The sequence below is a fragment of the Sus scrofa genome, chromosome 9 (genome assembly GCF_054392235.1).
Source record: "Sus scrofa isolate SSC_HxYL_T2T_F1_AM1 chromosome 9, Sscrofa_HxYL_maternal_Yorkshire_Landrace_v2.0, whole genome shotgun sequence".
Lineage (NCBI taxonomy): Eukaryota > Metazoa > Chordata > Mammalia > Artiodactyla > Suidae > Sus > Sus scrofa.
This window is the reverse complement of record NC_139391.1, coordinates 58,804,255-58,823,944: the sequence shown is the minus strand read 5'-3', so window position 1 is coordinate 58,823,944 and position 19,690 is coordinate 58,804,255. Positions and strand designations below refer to the sequence as shown.

The 19,690-nt window shown below is 48.2% G+C and overlaps 1 protein-coding gene across 5 annotated transcripts in view; it reads right to left on the bottom strand.

The window, feature by feature from the left end:
• Window positions 1–19,690, bottom strand: part of NTM (neurotrimin) — a 1,001,303-nt gene that overhangs the window by 419,053 nt on the left and 562,560 nt on the right. For 4 of the 5 annotated variants that reach the window (XM_021102348.2, XM_084976657.1, XM_021102351.2 and 1 more), the window contains exon 2: window positions 13,386–13,470. In XM_021102348.2, coding sequence (XP_020958007.2) covers window positions 13,386–13,470 — 85 coding nt within the window. Of the gene's footprint in view, window positions 1–13,385; window positions 14,477–19,690 lie in introns of those variants that run through there. The other variant, XM_003482649.5, reaches the window with a different exon arrangement.

Below are 19,690 nucleotides of genomic sequence, written 5' to 3'. Positions count from 1 at the left end.
CCCATGGCCTTGGGTCCTGAGAGAGGAAAGGGCATGTCCTCAACTAGGATGGACTTGCAGGGTTCAAGGAATATCAGGGAAGTTCAGGGAGATGCATCCTTGTAAGTGGGCAGGAAGGACAGAAGGAGATGTCTGAGGGGGAGGCAGACACCAGGTAAGAAAGAGTCTTGGAGTTCCCATTGTGGCGCAACAGAAATGAATCCAACTGGCATCCGTGAAGATCAGGGTTTGATCCCTGGCCTCACCCAGTGGGTTGGGGATCTGGTGTTGCCATGAGCTGTGGTGTAGGTTGTACATGAGGCTTGGATCCTGCGTTGCTGTGGCTGTGGCATAGGCTGGCAACTATAGCTTCAATTAGAACCTTAGCCTGGGAACCTCCATGCTGCCAGTGCGGCCCTAAAAAAGCAAAAATTAAAAAAAAATTCTTCTGCAGGAACTTCATTCTAAACACAACTGGAAGCCACTGTGGGACTTTATACAGAGGAATGTTAACGTGATTTATGGTCTTAAATGATAACATGGACTACTAGAAGGGGAATGGACTCTAGAAGAGCAGAAGTAGAAGCAGGAAGATATACGAAGAAACCACTGTGACATCCTGGAGAGAGGTGATGGCAGCTTTGACCAGGAAAGTTGTGTTTGAGAAAAAGCTGGGTTGTGAAAAGTGGTCTGCTTCAGGATATATCCCCCTTTTTTCTTTTTCTTTTTTTCTTTCTATGGCCATACCTGTGGCCTATGGAAGATACCCGCCATGGGTCAAATTGGAGTTGCAGCTGTAACCTATGCCACAGCTTGCAGTAATGCCAGATCCTTAACCCACTGAGCAAGGCCGAGGATCAAACCTGCATCCTCACAGAGACTATACTGAGTCCTTAATCCACTAAGCCACAACAGGAACTCCTGATTCAAGATACATCTTAAAAGTAAAGACAAACAGGATTTATTGGTGGACTAGATGTAGCATAAGAGAGAAAGAAAAAATATATCTATTATGTTTATCGGACAGAGCAGCTGGATGAATGGTGACCTCTCTGCCCAAGATGGGGACAGACTGAGAGAAGATCAAGTGGGTGGTAGGTGGCAATGAATCAGATGGGGTTGGTATCAAGAACACTGCTTAGGAGACAGTTTGGAAGTCTGAGTCATGAAAGTAGATGTGTAGATTAACATGAGGATGTACAGAGGGAAGGAGACTGGTCAGGAGAGACAACAGAAAACTTAGCAAGAAAGGGGCTGTGGATAACATGGCAAGTCCTTCAACATAGCTGGGAATTTTGAGAAAGATGGGAAAAGAAATGTCCAGAACATCTCTGCAAACTTCAGGCCTCCTGGTAACAAGGATATGGGGGAAAAAAGCAGCTATACCTGATCTGACTCTAGGAAATAACCCAGGAAACAGCCAAGTTTCAGACTGAGCAAAAGCTGATGGGAACATCTGGAGAAGTGACTGGTGACAGATCCTAACAATCAGAGGGTAGAAAGGTTTTGGAGATTAGAGAGAGGTTTGCAGGTGGGCCAAGTTATTGGATGGACAGGACTATATGGTAACAAAAGTCAAAAAGGTGTGGCACAGTCTGGGAGATCTCTGATTTTGGAGGTAGCTAAGATAACTATGGAAGGTACCATAGGTGTGTCCTGAGGGTCTAGAAGGAAAAAGAGGGTAATCAATTCTGACTATGTTCCCCTCAGACATTTATGATAAAGAGGCTGAGAGGTGATGACTGGGAGAGGGACAGTCACACCAAGGGCACTGTATGTGATGAGTATTTAAGAACTCTCTTTATAATGCCCATGTGTATCAGTTTCCTGGGGCTGTTGCTATAGAGCATTATAATCTGCATTGCTTGAAACAACAGAAATGTACTATCTCACGGTTCAGGAGGCCAGAAGTCTGAGATCAACGTGTACAAGAGAATTCCTCCTTGCCTCTTTCCAACCCTGGTGCTTCACCAACAACCCCTCCCCACTCCCTGGCTGGTGGCCTCATCACTCCCTATGTGCCTGCTGGATCTCCATGGAGCCACCTTCTTCTCAGGATACCTGTTGTATCCCCCTAGAGTCCCAGCCTAATCCAGTGGGAACTCAATAACCAACTATATCTTCAATGACCTCGTATTTCCAATAAGGTCACATTCAAGTACTGGATATGAGAACTTCAACGTATCTTTTTTTGGGGTGGTGCACAATTCAACTCACAAAGTACTGCCTGGAGTTCCCATCATGGTTCAGCAGAAAAGAATCTGACTGGTGTCCATGAGGACACAGGTTCAATCCCTGGCCTCACTCAGTGGGTTAAGGATCCTAGCGTTGCTGTGAGCTGTGGTGTAGGTTGCAGACGAGACTCAGATCTGGCATTGCTGTGACTGTGGTGTAGGCTGTAGTTCCAATTTGACCCCTAGCCCAGAACCTCCATGTGCTGTGAGTGCCATCCTAAAAAGAAAAAAAAAAAAGTACTGCCTTTTCCAGTTTTCATGTATAACCACTGCACCAAGTTAAAAATAATTTGCATATATTCTCTTTTTTCTTTCTTCCTCCTGGGTTCCAACCAGTTTGAATTGTTTTGGATTGAGCTTTCCTGACGAGTAAATTTGTCCAAAGATGATTATTCTGAGGGCAAGAGCACTTTCCCACTCATCCACTACATTATAGCCTGTTTGAAAGCCAGAGAAGATCAAGAAATTATTTTCACGCAAACATATCTTCCTTTGCCTCCATGGGGCCGACAAAGCTTTATCCAAAGGTTGATTTCAGTTTTGTCATTTTCCATCAGTCTAGTGGTTGATGCTGTTTTCATTAAAAATTCTATTATTTTTAAAAATCCATCATCAAGATTGTAAGATTAATTCTTATGTACATTGCACAAGACAAATCTAACCTCTCAAAAGCTTTCTAAGCCCAAACATCTCACACTGACAAGGCAGTGGGCTGGCAAAATGCACCCAAATAAACCCAAATAACTCAACCATGTGAATCCATGAGATGAGGGGGGAACAGATCATGAACAGTCGGGATGGCTATATGTAATTTAAACTGATCCAAGCCCCAAGGCACAGGGCGGCACTGAAAAGAACTGCTTCTGTGGTTCTGTCAGTGAATTTCGAGATCCCTTTCTAATGCCAGACGCATTGGTCTTGCCCCAGTTCTGCACAGGAGAAAAATTAACAAATGTGGAGTGGCCCCCTTTTCTATTATCAGCATCACTGTGGGAGTCCTGAGGGGGCCTCTCAGTGAACAGATGAGAATGAGGGGAAATGCAGCACAGGCTTCAGAGCTGGAGGGCTTCAAGCCCCAGCTGATGGCCTCTCTAGCCCTGCTTTGCCAGCCGACTCCGGTGACTTGTCGTGGAAGAATCAGTCTCCCAAGGAAGAAAGATCTACAAATCCTACAGCTTTTTTTTTTTAATTTTTTTCCTTTTTAGGGCCACACCCACAGCATATGGAAGTTCCCAGGCTAGGGGTTGAATCAGAGCCACAGCTGCCAGCCTACATCACAGCCACAGCAACACCAGATCTGAGCCTCGTGTGCATCCCACACCACAGTTCACGGCAACACTGGATCCCTAACTCACTGGGTGAAGCCAGGGATCGAACCTGCATCCTCATGGATACTAGTCGGATTCATTTCCTCTGCACCACAACGGGAACCCCAAATCCTACATCTTTATATGAACTCCTGATCCTGCTCTTTGTTCAGATAACTTGGCTCCACAGAACCTTCCAAAATTGTTTTTGTTTTTTCTGGTAGGAAATTCATCTTCAGAACCATGAAGTGTCATAACTTTCTATGCAACCATCTTGTGATGAACAATAAAGAAATGACTTTCTCCTCACTCCCCCCTCTGGTATAAAATAGCTCGAGGAATAAGTGGAACAGGAGAAGATTCCTAGGATCTAAGCAAATGTGTAGGAGACACACACAGAGGAGTATAATCAGAGGTGGATGGAAAGGCTGGCCTCTCTGCACAGATCTTTGAGAATCAAGACACAGCTGATCTATCAGAGTGTAGCTACATGGCTGTTTAAGCTAAATGGGTCATGGTGAAAATATATGTGTGTGCCTATGAATACAGGGAAAGAAAGAAAAAGACTTATACTTGTAGGCTAAGCCTTGTGTACATTATTTCATTTTAACCCCAAAACAATTCTTTAAGGTAGGTAATAAATGTCCTTTTCACATAGGGGTTTTTTTATTATTATTATTTCTCAAGACGACACAGAGAAAGCAGTGAGCCTGAGTTAGCGAATCCTGTCTCCCAGTCTCCTTTCTCTCTGGCACACACTCCTGCTGGAATAAGAGTTAGGAAGGTCTTGTTTGTAGAAGAGCTTTGTCTCCTTCAATCCCACTGCCTTTAAACATTTCTATTGCTTCCTCCTCAACTTCAGTTCACATGTGCAATTGGAAACTGCATCCCAAACCCAACCAAGTCTTGATTTCCTAAAATAACTATTCTTTGGCCATCTATATGAGGATACGGGTATTATTTATTTATCAGAGCAGGAACCCATCAACCTGTTCCTGAGGAAGCAAAATGATCTCAAGTAATGCAAGAAAAACCTTACATTTTACCCATCAGTGGAGACTTTGAACTTAAGAGAATACATATGCAATTCGTATTCATTGTAGTCTCCCAAGTTTCCCTGGGAGACATGCCAATGATCCTATTTCTAGTACAACAAGAAGGAAATCTATACATCCAGGGCTCCCTGTTCCGCCTCCCATAGCCAGGCCACTCAGAGAAACCGGCTTATGAAATCCTTGAAGTGTGTTTCCACCTAAATTTGTTCACTATCCCATTCCAGGGAAAACCATAGTAATTCTGAGGAGTTACCTCTCTGTGAGAGAGTCTAAGATTGCTAATGTCTGAAACAAAGAACCTGGAAGAACCTGGAATAAAAGTCCAAAAGTCTCACTCTGGACAATCTCTGGAGATTTCAGGATTCTCTGATGAGAAGGGACCTCTGAGGCCAGTTGGGTCATTCCCTGTGTCTCCATGTCACAGACCACAGCAAACGTAATACACTAGCACCATGTCACAGACCACACCAAACACTACAAACTGTCACTATGACATAGACCATGGCAAATCTGACACACTCCCATCGTGCCATCTTGTGCCTAGCTACGGGAGGCAGAACAGGGAGCACTGGACCTACAGATTTCCTTCTTGTTGTACTAGAAATAGGATCATTGGCATCTCTCCTGGGGAAACTTGGGAGACTACAATGAATACGAATTGCGTATGTATTCTCTTAAGTTCAAGGCTCCACTGATGGGTAAAATGTAAGGTTATTCTTGCATTACTTGAGGTCATCTTGCTTCCTCGGGAGCAGGTTGATGGGTTCGGGCTATAAAAAATAAATAATATCCTTATCATCATACAGCACACCTAGCACACTTCCCTCATGCCATAGACCAAAGAACACCTAACATACTCCCATCATGCCACAGACCCTAGCAGAACTTACACACTCCCATCATGCCACAGATCACAGCAATTATTACACACTCTTATCATGACATAGACAACAGCACACCTAACATACTCCCATCATGCCACACTCCATAGCACACCTAATACACGCTCACCATGCCACAGACCACAGCAATCCTTACACACTCCCATGATGCCATAGACCTCAGCACACCTAACACACTCCCATCATGCCACAGACCATGGTATCCTTAGCACACTCCCCATCATGCCATAGACCACAGCAAACCTTTCACACTCCCATCATGCCACAGACCCCAGCTCACCTAATGTACTCCCATATCTAATTCCTAAGAAAGGAAGTGCTTGTGCCCCAGGATAAGGAAGAACAACTAAATGCACTTGGTTTCTTGGAGGAGAAGACACAGGGAATGAAGAAAAGAAGGAGCAGAATGAGGAAAGCCCTTTGGTACAACAAGAGGACCAGCTTAGAAATCAGACAAAACTGGTTCCAAGCCCCAGGACATTCCCCATCTGACGGTGTGATCTGGGAAATGCCTCACTCTGCCTTCCAGGGCTTTGCTTCCCTGATCTGTAAACTTGGAATAATAACTAAATCCACTTCATGGTGCCGCTCTGAGGATTAAATAAGTCTCTGCTGGTAGAGAGCTGAGCACCTGCCACACGGTAAACAAAACTGTCCCATGCAGAGTCAGAGCAGAACAGATAGGGGCTAAGAATGCAGTCTTTGGTACCAGAGGGAACAAGCTGTCAGGGGAGAGCACAGTGATAAACGTTCGCCAGTTCTGGCAAAGGCGCCCACAGTGAGCACGAGGCTTCTGCACATAGTAGGAAAAGGTGACCTTCCTCAGGCACCGGTAGCCTGAAGCCAGGGCGCACGGCCGCATGATGGAGTGTGGGCTGCACATCAGCTCCTTCTCACCCTTGCAGGACGGCCTCCTTGTGCGAGACTGATGATCACTAGCCTCATTATCTGGAAAACCGGGTGGTTGAACTCCCCAGTCTCTGTAATCCTTTCAAACTCAAAGGAAAAGAGAAGCATTTCTGTGAAATAGGTAGGTGAGATATGCTAGAGGACTGAGCTGTCCCTTTGTTCCTTCTGTAGGTTGTCCTGGCAGCAGCATGTCCTTCCTCCTTCTGCCCCATATCTGCTGGGATTTTCAGTTTTCCCATCAGAGGTTTTGGCTCCTCAACAGGCTGAATGTGCTTCTAAGGGCCTCCCCCCACAGCCCCATCTGCCCATGCTCTTTTGAGCCCTGGTCCACCTCCTGGATGCCTGGTGAGCTCCGGAGGGGAGCAGCACATGCTTCCTGAGTGGCTTTGCGATTCTGAACCAGTTAACTCATAAACAAGGGATGGATAGCTACACAACCAGGTACACACTGAGAGTGAACTCCAACCAGACAGAAAGAAAGATGGTCAGAGAGCCACTCTTCTGTGCCCTTCTTTATCTTGAAAATGCTAATTTCCCCGAGGTCTACCTGAGGTTGAGTCCATCATCAGAGACTAGCATTTCTTCAAAGGCTTAAGGTCTGGGTGGGGAAGCGAGCCGGCAGAATGATGGCACATTTCATGGGTACAGCTATGAAATAACACACAATTGACCCAGACCATCTGTGTCCTGTACAGAAAGACACCAACTCAATTACTTACACATATTTGCAACCTCCTCAAGAGCAAGCTCACGCCCAACACAGCACAACCTGGACAGAAACAACAGTGAACCAGTCACATGTCTGGAACAAGGACAACACAAAAGAAGTCTGGGAAAAGGGCAGAGAGGGCCAGGAGAGGATGGCGATCTCAGAGAGTCACTCCTTCTTCCACTCACCACTATTATCGAGCACCTTGTATATGCCAGACATTGGCAAGGATGAGACAAAGAAGACACTTCTCCTCAAGGAAACCACTGTCCAGTGGGGAAAACAGATCACAAGCATATAACCAAATAAATGAATGGGAAAAATCTCAGATACACAGGATAGCTAGGAAGAAAAAAATCTAGGATGGGATGCTAGCGGAAGCATGGCGGAAGTGGCAGGGGACTGCTTTTATTGGGGTGTCAGGAATGGCTTGGGGGAGCTCCGCTTGAGCTGAGGCTGAAATGAATGACCCTCCTTTGGAAGATCTGGCGTGAGGCCCTCATGATGTGAACCACGTGTGGGGAGGCTCTGCAGCAAGAGTTAGTGTCCTCTGTTCACGAGCCCACAGAAAGAAGGCCAGAAGGTCTATAGCAGAGTGAGTGAAGCGGTTGTGGGGAGAGGGAGTCGCTGAGATTACATTAGCCAGAGCCCTGGTCCAAGTCACGTGTAAGGTGCTGGAGTGCCAATGTGAAGAAGGCATGGTTCTGCCCCCAAGAGGCCATGAAGTAGCTGGAAAGGTTAGCAGAGAATCCATCAGTTTATAAAATAAGATGCCAGAGTTCCCGTCGTGGCGCAGCGGAAACGAATCCAACTAGCAACCATGAGGTTGCCGGTTCGGATCCCTGGCCTCGCTCAGTGGGTTACGGATCTGGCATTGCCGTGAGCTGTGGTGTAGGTCACAGGCCTGACTCGGATCCAGCGTTGCTGTGGCTCTGGCGTAGGCCGGCGGCAACAGCTCCAATTAGACCCCTAGCCTGGGAACCTCCATATGCCGAGGGTGTGGTCCTAAAAAGACAAAAAGATAAATAAATAAATAATAAAATGAGATGCTAAGTGTGTTCCATGGCATGAACAACATACACAGCCCCCTGCATCTGGAAGGGGACCCCTCGGTTTTCCCAGGCATGGAAACCACATTGGTCTCTGCTCTTCCAGGGAACTGCCATCTCAAAGTGCAACTTCCTGCCTGTATATTTCTCAGACCTTTTATACTTAAGTCATTAAAAAAAAAAAAATGTAACAGCAGGCAGGGGTGAAGCCTCCAGTCTAGATAAATGATGAAAGTATAGCTCAGCCTCTGATACTCACTTACCCACTGACCCCAAGGAAATAACTCACTTGACTGGTTGCTGTCTAACTTGGGGAATCTATGGAAGCATGAAACGCCTTCTTCATCAAAGCTGCCAAGTGATACGTGGACATTCAGTGATGGTCTCTGATTAATGAGACCCCATAGCTGGGCATCTCAGGCTCTCCCGTTTCCATCAGAGGGGTAGGGCCCCACCCACTGGAAGGGAGGATCCTCTTCTGTGACCCCAGGTAGACCTTCCAGCCATCTGCTCATGGGCACCTCGGCCTCCACTGTCCATGACCTCTTCAACCTTCAGGTCTACACTGTGGCCTCTCGAGCTGGACCCAAGGCCCTGGGGTAAGCTTTGGCCTCAGGCGTTTTCACACCCAACATTCAACTCATGCCCTTCATGTAAGAACCAAGCCATAGAACTTGGGAGGTTGACGACAACAGTTGTATACTGGCTGAGGGATATTTCAGTGTTGTCTTCAGTAAACATTTGTGAGCACACAGTGCTCGTGGCCTTGCAAAGTATGATCCCTGCCTATAAGATTTAGCTGCCCTCCCATGCACGTGGAGAAAGAGGAAGAGAGATAAACAGCACAGCAAGACAGGGTGGGAGAGAACATGAGAGGGGGAGACACCACGTGGCCATGAGGCATTAGGAGAGCAGAGAATGCAGTGAGGAAAGCGGGTCCTGCACAGTCAAGGAGTCAGCATTCTAGCTCTGCACTTGCTAACGTGTGCGATTTTATTTTGTTTTATTTATTTAGTCCTTTTAGGGCCGAACCTACAGCATGTGGAAGTTCCCAGCCTAGGGGTCGAATCAGAGCTACAGCTGCCAGCGGCACCACAGCCACAGCAATGCGGGATCTGAGCCTGTGTCTGCGACCTTCACCACAGCTCCCAGCAACGCCGGATCCTTAACTCACTGAGCAAGACCAGGGATCGAACCCGAATCCTCATGGATCCAAGTCAGGTTCTTTAACCGCTGAACCATGACGGCAACTGCCACATGTGTGATTTTAGGTAAATTCCCCTCTCCGGGCCTCAGCTTCCCCATCTCTAAAATGAAGATAATTTAGTCTGCTCCAGAAAGTTGTGAGGATTCATTGTAACTGACCAATAACGGATGGCATTATCCATCTTTTTACCATCGCTATTACTACCGCCTCATAATCTGGCTTCTAAACCTCCTAGCTGTGCAACCTTAATCAAACTAGGTACACTTGGGAGTTCCTGTTGTGGCTCAGTGGTTAACGAATCTGACTAGGAACCATGATGTTGCGGGTTCGGTCCCTGCCCTTGCTCAGTGGGTTAACGATCCGGCGTTGCCGTGAGCTGTGGTGTAGGTCTCAGACTCGGCTGGGATCCCGCGTTGCTGTGGCTCTGATGTAGGCCTGTGGCTATGGCTCCGATTCGACCCCTGGCCTGGGAACCTCCAAATGCTGCAGAAGTGGCCCAAGAAATGGCAAAAAGACAAAAAACAAACAAACAAACAAAAAACTAGGTAAGCTTTCCAAGCCTCCTTTTCTCATCTGTAAAGTGGGGATAATAACAGCACCTCTAATCAGGGGTAAGGGTTAATGTCATGAGGTTGGAGGACGGGTGAGGCAGCGCATAGAACACTTAGAGGGCTCCCTAGAAAGTAGTGAGTGTCCAAGAAAACGTTACTTTTCTTCTTATTGCACATTCCTTTTTTTTTTTTTTTTTGCTTTTTAGGGCCATACCCATGGCACATGGAGGTTCCCAGCCTAAGGGTCTAACCGGAGCTATAGCTGCCAGCCACAGCTACAGCCACACCAGATCTAAGCCCCATCTGTGACCTACACCACAGCTCAAGGCCACACCGGATCCTTAACCCACTGAGCAAGGCCAGGGATTGAACCTGCAACCTCACGCTTCCTAGTTGGATTCGTTTCCACTGCATCACAATGGGAACTCCTGCATGTTCTATTTTACATAACCTCACCCTTTTAAAAAGAAATATGCATAAGGACCATCAGCAGAAGGGTAGAAAGAGTGGGAAACTGCAAACTGTCTATAATTCTATACAAGCTGGGGGTACCATGTTAGGTGAAGTTTCTCAAGACCTCCACAGGGACTGTTAGCACTAACTGGATAAACCTAAAACATTCTAAAATGTCTCCTCATGTTGGACTCTGCTGCTGAAAGCATTCATTCTTTGGGGACTGCAAAAGATCCTCAACAAAATGAAACTGGTGAGACAAAGCAGATACAATGAAATCAGAGCAAAAAGTCCTCTGCTGGGTGAGAAGAAAACTACAAGCACGAAGGACAGGGCCACGTGGAGAGGGTGGCTCTTGGGGCACAGCAGGGATATTAGGGCCTGCGCAGCTGTGGTCTGTGTAGCTTGGTCATAGACTGAACCAAAAAAAAAAAAAGGAAGGGGAGGAAGGAAAGGAAGACAAAAGGAAGAAGAGACCCACATAACACAATAAGAGGAAAAGTAAAATAACCCAGAGCCCTGAACCATGTGACCTGATTCCATGGGTGCCACTGGAATCAGGTCACATGCAAATTTTGCAATTTCTATGCAAACAAAAAACATTCTGAAATTCCTACTTGCTTCTTTACATAAAGAATCCCAAAATACAGAGCCTTGCTGGAGTTTAAGGGCTTCCATGCCACAGATGTGCACCCCAACATAGCGGCCTTTCCTTGTTCTGGTACGTCAAGGCCCAAGAAGGATGCTGGCCGTCCTCAGAAGCAGGAGCGCCCTCCATACAGGCTGCCTCGTTCACCTGCTGCCCCACTCACATCCTAAATCGGACACCATGGCTGCTGTCAGGCAGATCCCAGCTCCTCTGATTCCTGCCCCATAGGGCTCCCTCCCCAGAAGGGTCTTCCTGCTCCATGTCAGAAGGACATTCAGTCCAAGAAGCTGGCTTTGAATGTTAGGAGATGTTCCCGGAGGGCCTTTTAATGCCCCTCCACATCCCACTCCCTCCTCCTACGATCCATCAAGCCTGGTGAGGCTACAGCATAACTGAACATGCAAACACCATGAATGCCTGAAGGAGACAGGAAGAGGGGCCCAGAGTGAGTCAGGAAGGGCCATGAAAGGAAAGACAAAGAAGAGAAGCCGGCCAGCACCTGATAATACAATTTTTAAAAGGAGCTGTTCCTCTCCTAGCCCAGCCCCTGGTTGAGCATCTTCTCAATCCAGCCATCCTGGAGTCCTGATTCTCCTGAGCCTGGGGGCTGCCTTCTGAAGACCAGATCCTGGCGCATCCAAAGCCCTTCATGTTCCCATAATATGGGAGCTTCTATCTCTCAAGGCTCTTTGGCTCTTTCTCATCTCCAAAGCTCTACAGTGTGGAGCTGACTGCCTTCCACCTTCTCCTTAAAAGTACCATCTCCCTCGTTTCTGAATGTTCTTAGTGTGAGACTGGCTCCAGCTTAACTCTTGGGGGCTACACCTTGCAGTCAAGGGTGAGGGACAAAGAGAACCAGAGAACATTAAACGCCATCAACTTGACAGCTTTAGAGGTTTGTTTTGGTTTTTCTCAGAAGCCTGAAATCCCAGCATATTTGGAATTTCCATGAAATCCTGTATAAAGCAGATACACAGTTATTTCAAGTGTGAGGCAGTTAGCTGTTTAACCTTTGCTCAAAATAGCCCCTAAAGGGCTCAGCGGAAGAGGTAGGATTCCAGAACCAAGGAGTACCTAGATGCTGCCTGAGACATGGCCATCAGCTCCCCAAGACAAAGGAGCATGGGTGCCTGCAAGCCTTGACTGGCCCTTAAATCACACATTTCCTTCGGCAATGTCCTAACAGGCCAGCTCTGTAACTCAGAGTCTCTTCCTCAGCCCCATCTACGCCATGGGGACTGCCTCACATGCACCATCTGTAAACCTCAAAAGAACAACCTTAGAAGAACAGAATTCTTTACAAAGAGGTAAAACAGAGGGCACCAGCACCAAGGTTCTCCCTCTAAGAATCTCCATGTACAAAGGATGGGAATAATGCAGTCAGCTCAATGGTCCAGTTTGTAGAACTTTCCATCCGTGGATCTTCTTAACTTCTACCCCATGCTGACTCTCATAAAATTCCAGAGACTAAGAGCTCCCATTACAACCACTGGTTCTGTGTTGCCCCCCTGTGAGGGGTATGGTTTGTGGACACTGGAAATTGAGTTCGCATTTCAGGAGGCAGGGTGAAAAGGGAGCCAGACTCATCCTACCTTATACACAACACAGCCAAGATTCTTCTCCTTCTCTCCTCCAATTCCTATAAGCCTTAACCCCAGAAGCCAAGCAGGACCCAACTCAACACTGAAACCCACTTCCCGTTGGATCAATGAGTTCTACACATGCTGTTCTGGGGAGCAACACAGTGAACCAAAGGAAACGGTATTTTCCGCAGACAAATGAGACGCATCCTCATGGCTTCAATCTCAGAAAGCCGTGTTCAGACACAAGACAGTGTGGCCCTCTGGCTACCAGCTCAAGGCGTGAAAGCACCCCAGGAAAGGCCAGGCATAGTCAGACTTAGGACAAAACAGCAGCTCTGCCAGAGTACGGGAGCCGGGTTGGCAAATCCTCCGTGGCATGGGCAGAGTGCTGGCATTCACAGGAAGCCAGTCCGGGCCTTTGGGACTCGTTAACTTCAGAGAAGACTATTCACACTGAGCCCCAGGCAGGGCCACCAGGTTCTGGCACAGACAGTGCTCAGACCATTGGCCTCGATCTCAGAGTCACCCTGCCCCCGCCCCACTGCTTACCAAGTCCTGAGCTAAGGAGGCTAGTTTGGGGAAAATAGGCTCCTCTCTGGGAACCTCTGAGAGTTTCCCCATGACCACTACCTTCCCAGGGCAGAGCACCGGCTCACACATGAATTGTGCAACCCAGGGAACCAGCGACCATCCTGCGGGTGGCTCCAGAATGCACACCTGCACCCCGTGCCCCTCTCCCTCCCCCCCAAACCCCTACACAAATCATTGTCAGTTCGTAGAAGAATGGCGGCTCCCTACCTGAGGGTGGCGCTCTCCCCCTGCCGGACCGTCACGTTGTCCATAGCTTTGGGGAAGGTGGCATCTCCGCTGCGCACTGGTACTCCTGTGGGTACAAGGAACAGCAGCCTGAGAGACACGACCACGAGGCACTTCCAGGGCAGGAACAGGTACCCACAGACCCCCATCCTCGACAGCCACAACTTCCCAGAACTCCGGCAGCAGCTGGCACACGCCCCCCGGGCGCGCACAGGAAGTGGGTGGGGTAGGGGAGCGAGCACGGGGACCGGGAGGCGCGGCCGCAGAAAAGCGCGCAGACTCCTCCAAGTCTAGTATTCCTCCCCAAATCCAGCCTCAGCGCTGCAGCTTTGGAGAAGCAGTTTCCACGGAGGACGTCCAAAGAGGGCTCCCTCGGTGCTGTTTCAGCCGGGAAGGTGGCCAAGAGAGGGGAAGCGCAGGACAGGTGCAAAGGTGAGGGCACGTCTCAGGAGCCCCTTCCTCCCGCTAGCATCCAGGCATGGCACTTTGGAGAGGAGTAAGCACTTTGGTACCAGAAGGGGACAGGGGGTGAGTTAGAACCCGCTACCCGGAGGTAGTCTGAATTCCTCAGTTCCAGCAAGGGCAAATCCAACACTTTCTTTGTAAGTTTCGGAGGAAGGCTGATCAGCAGAAAACAGTCTGTAACAATAGCAGAGCTGGAAAGTAGAGCACGCAGGAGGCGCCGGGGTGAGCCAGGAGGAGAGACTACGCCGGGCTTCGCGCGATCCGGACTGGGGATGCTGCGGCAGCCGCCTCGGTCAACTTCCTCCAAACCCTGGTGCGCGCTGCAGCCACCGCGACGCGGCGGGTCTCGGCGGAGCGGTCTCCGCGGCGGCGGCCGTTCGCTCTCTCGCCTGCTCGCTCGCTGGGGAAAGCGAGGCGCTGCCAGCCCCGGAGCCGCGCGGACGCCACGCTCAGCGGCCGCCCCCGGCCTCCGCGCCGCCGGCCTCCCGGGAGCAGCCCCGACGCGCGCGGGCCCCGACCGCCGGGGTTGTCATGGCAGCAGCTCCATCACTGACCGCCGCTCTCCGCGGTCCCGGCGCCGAGCGAACGGGCGGGCGGGCAGGCAGACTGCGCGCATCGCGGCGGGCGGCAGGCGCGGGGCGCGGGGCGCGGGCGCCCACCTTAACCCCCGCCGCGCCGCGCCGTGGCCATGCATGAGCCCAGGTTACGAATTTAACCGTTTCCCCCCTTGGAAGAGCTGTCACTTCCAAATTAAGAAGAAAGGCAAAGTTACCACAGTCTTAATAAGCCCCAGACATCTTAATAAGGGTCACAAACTAATTAACTAGGAAAGGAAAACCCTGCAGCATGCATGCGTGCACCTTTAAAATTATCAGATTAATTCATTAGCATTTAGAGTAAATTTAAAGTGTTGGAAGGATGTTTTAGAATAATCTCATTTTTATTCAACAGTCAATACCCACCCCACCAGCCCCCCTCCCCAACAAAAGCTACTTCAAACACCATTCTAAATAGAGACCTTCCATATATAAAACAACTGCAAAATCACAGAAGCCTCTTGGTGTGGAAAACTGGCAAAACCGCGTCAAAATTTTGGTCAAGTTCCGAAGCCGACTTACATTCTTTATTCTTGTTTTGTCGACATTAAAAAGACGCTAACCCTGCAAAGTGCTCACTCAGATGAATGAGTGTGAGCCCCTGGCTTTATTGAGACAGAGGACTCCCGAGTTCTGGGCGTCACACTCTTGCAGAGCTGATTTCATCTTAAGAGGTGTGTTTTTCAAATTCTTGGAACCCAGGGAAAAAAAACCTGCATTGGTCTCAGTTCTTGTCACTTCTCTCTGGCTGCTGTGGGTCCCTCTGTGCCTACATTTGTTATGTTGCCTGATTTCAGCTCTGATGGAATGTAGTTCCTTCCCTCTGGGGCCCAACTCCTGAGCAGAGGGGGGGAGGCCCAGAGCAGCACAGCTCACCCAGTCTGCTAGCACCAACACGCCCCTTCTCAGGGACTCCCCTTTGAGCTCCCTGCACTGACCCAGATTCTCCCTGGGGACAGAGAGGAGGTAGCAGTGGCTTTGTTTTTCCCTAGACTCTATCAAATCCAACCAGGAAGGTATGTTTTAAAACTGTTAAATAACAAAAAAGATGTCCTTTGCAAAAGCCAGCCAGCCAGCACCAAAGAGACTGAATCATTCTAACCAAATCATTAGAACCATAAGGGTCCTGGTGCCATTAAAGTCTCTGCACCTTTTGCCCTGTCACCCACTTACAAGTAAGTAACATGGTTGTGAGTGATGCGCATGCATTTCATTCATCATACCCCCCTTCCTCCAACAGCCCTAGGAGGTGGGTATGCAGATGTGGAAGCCAAGCTCCAAGGTAACAAAGAAAGACTGTGCAGGCATGTGGCTTCCATTTTTAACAGGTGACCAGAAAGTGTTCAACCATACAAAGTTGAACAACTTACACTGAAGATCTCAATTAAACCATTATTAGGCCCATCCCACCCCCACCCCCCACCCCCCACACCCATTCGTCTCTGTTAACTTTTCTGGTATTAAATTCTCAGGAAAGCCCATCTGCTCCTTTTGGGCTTTGGGGACCATTTGATAGATAACACCCCCAAAATCAATTGTCAACCTATGACCACAAGCAATGACTTGACTCTCAGGAAAAACAAAAACGACATCTATGGGGAGCAGGAGGTTTTGTTTATGCTTTCGGAAATAAAGGAGGAAACTTAACCAGGTTTAGCACCGGCTGATCCTTAAAAGTCCCTGTTTTATCTTCACTTTGCAGTGGGAAATTGTGGAAATAGAAAGTTGAATGATTTCACCCAGTTAAGATGTTTTACGACAGCAGACATCAGGCCTGAAATCATGATTGCTCACTGCAATATGCTGAATTTGGGGTTCTTCTCCCACAGAGGCCAAGGAGCTACCTCCAGTCACCGTCCATTTATTTTAACTATCCCTCCTGCTCCCCCACTGACTCCTCTTCTTAAAGGCATTCTACCAGCTGGAATAGAAACAAAGCTCCGAAGCCGAGAGAGAGGGACGCACTCTGGGCTTTGGAGTCATCCCCTCCAGGCCTGAGAACGGCCAGGAGGCTTCCTTTCATCATAAATTCTCATCCTGCTCCTGCATCTAATTCCCAGGTAGTTACAAATAAGCATTAGTTTTTGCATCTAGGAATGTGGGTAATGACAACAAGAGGCCTTCCCGAGGGGCCTACATACATGATTAACTCTACAGTAAAATACTTAGAAATCCATTTAAGGTGGAAGATGGTTTATTAATACATTTTGCCTGCCACCGCTTCATTATTATAGCTGGGCAGAAAAAAAATAGCTCTTCTTGCCGGCTCTGTAAGATGTGCAGTTTATACCATTCTGGGTGCGGTTGATCTAAGACAGTCAAACCGTCTTTGTCTCTGGCCAAGGAAGGGAGCAGGGTAAGCTGCCACCTCCCAGCCTGGCCAGCAGAAAACCCAGCACAGATCAGGCAGTGCTCAGGATGGACAAAGAAAAGCCACTGGGAACCTCATAGCTGCTTTGTGGACCCAGGGATCCAAACTTTCTTCAAAAATGGAAGTTTAGAAAGCAGTGAGAGGTCAGCCATGCCCGCGCAATTAACAAGGCAGAATCCATTTTATTGAAACTCGTTATTGAAGTGGTTTGAATAGATGAAGACCAAAATCATATGTCAACTCGCTTCTCATCCCCTGATCCCTAAATATAACCAACACTTAGTGGCTTATCTTATATCCTGTCCCTTGCTTCATAAAAACTGCTGGATTCATTTTATTTTTTCCCAGCATATCTGAGTTAATGAAAAAGGAATGACAGTCAGAGCGATTTCATTATTTGTGTTCTTTATAGAAACAACTTCCTTTCTACCTCCTGGAAAGCAGATTCCTAACGAGCATGCACCTCCACCCTCTTCCCCCTTCTCCCTCTCCATCCTCCCTACCCTCCTGCATACACATATACTGTACACATAAATCAACTTGTCACAGCTTGTCTCCATGCTGACAGCTGTAATTGCTGCAGGTTATAAAAATATCTATAGGACAATGCCTTTCAGGCTCAGGCACATACACACACACACACACACACACACACACACACACACACACACACACACTCTGCCTGAGCAAAAGAAAACAATCATATTCTCTTTAATAATCTTGGGACTGCAGAGGAGGGGGCGTGGGGGAGCCTGCCGTGGAGACTCTGGAGGCTGGCAGGCAGGTGAGGACACGGGGGTAGATAGAGACTCCTGGCTGCAGGAGCATCTTCATTCTAGGCAGGCTTGGGAACGGGAAGACTCGCCAGTTAAAGGGAAACCAGCTGTTGTTTGTGTTTTACTCGTGTTACCTGCTGCAAGCTGGGGTTGGCTAAAGAGCGGTGAATATTCCACGCACGCAAGAGACCAAAAGAAGAGCTCTAGCATAAGACATGCCAGCGCTTTCTTCTTCTCTAAAAAGGCGAAAGGCCCCCCTCTCCTGGTGGAGATTCCAAATAGGAGCACAGGCAAGGAGATGCAACATGCAGGGCACTTAGAGCGGTGCAACACCAAACGGACACCAGGAAGTTTCATCAGAAAAGGCCATGTCCATCTGGCTAAAGAGATGGGGAGTAGAGAAGGGCTGGACTATGGAAAAACACAAGCTCTTTTTTTCCTCCTATATGAATATAGGATCAAAATAAAACCATTTGTTCATCTGGACTAGAGGCCAGCATGTTAGGATTTCAGCAGAAAGTGCCAAAGAGCAACTCAAAGAAGGGGAGGAAGCATCCAGGGAGAAAAAAAAGAGGTCAGGGATAGAAAGAATTGAGAAGGAGGATGGAAAGAAAGGGCAAAGGTTAGGTTGCCCTTGGCCTCTGAAGGCCGTGAGAGTTTGTAAGTTACGTCAAGTGGGGAGGTCGTTAGCAAAATAACTGACAGGTGGACAGAAAAGCAAAGCAAAGCAGGACAAATGATCAAAATCAAAGCAGCATCAAAGCAAAAGTCAGACACCCAAAGGAGAATAGTAGATCTTGCCTTGTCCAGGTGTTGGGTCACTATCAGACCCTGGATTCACAGAATCACAGGACGTATGGTCAGAGGGGAGCTTGAAAGATGCTTAGTATAACCCACTCATTTCATAGGTGGGAGGGGTGTGACGCCAGTAGGCAGGAATCATTTTCATAGGAATACAGTTAACAACTGGTAAGTCAGGACTAGAATTCAGGACTGTGAGCCCCTGCTTCTGTGTTTTCTCCACTGTATTTGTCAGGTAAGGACCCTGCTTAAGAGCTAAATAATAAAACATCTCCTTTGGCTGCTCCATATGTGGCAAGAGAAAGAACCACAGAAGTGTTGCCTTTGCTGCCTAGCATGGACACCACTTACCAATACTGATACTGAGTAGCTAGTTATTCAACTGAATTCAATGTGTTCAGACTTTAGGCTCCTCCCTTAGGCCAGAAATTTAGAGATACAAAGATGACATTTAGGTGATGCAAAGACATCCCCCTGTGCTTAATTTACTTACAATCTGGTGCTCTTGGGTTGTCAGTGGTTCTATTTGCATTGATATCCATGAAAGTTGAAGTTGTAATGACTCCACCTTGTGCTCGGTGGATGCCCCCAGAACCTTCTCTGGGCTGAGAACAAGCTGGTCAGTGGCTCCCCTGGGGAACGGTTAATCCCATTCATTATGTGTGTCCAGATTTCCAGGCACTGACCATGGTTTCCTAAACTTCCTTTAAAGCAGCGTTAAGAGAGGTGGGGCTATTCTCAGGGATTTCAAAATACGGGGAAGTCATTTATCTACTGGACCAGCAAGTTTTTCATGCACACTAAATGCCAGCTATGCACCAGGTGGTGGATTTCAGTGGTGGGTGAGGGAGACAAAACCACCCTCAGAAAGGATGCTGTCTCAGAGTTCCCGTTGTGCTCAGTGGTTAACCAATCCAACTACGAACAATGAGGTTGCGGGTTCGATCCCTGGCCTTGCTCAGTGGGTTAAGAATCTGGCATTGCCGTGAGCTGTAGTGTAGGTTGCAGATGCAGCCTGGATCCCGAGTTGCTGTGGCCCTGTTGTAGGCCGGCGGCTACAGCTCCAATTGGACGCCTAGCCTGGGAATCTCCATATGCCACAGAAGTGGCCCTAGAAATGGCAAAAAGAAAGAAAAAGAAAGGATGCTGTCTTGCAGGGGAGACAGGTATTAAAGCAAGAACTTTACAAAACAGTGGATGCAGTGGTGTTCAGCACTGTGGGGAAACGGAAGAATGCACATGATGGAAGGTTCTCGAGGAATCTGGGAGATCAGGAGA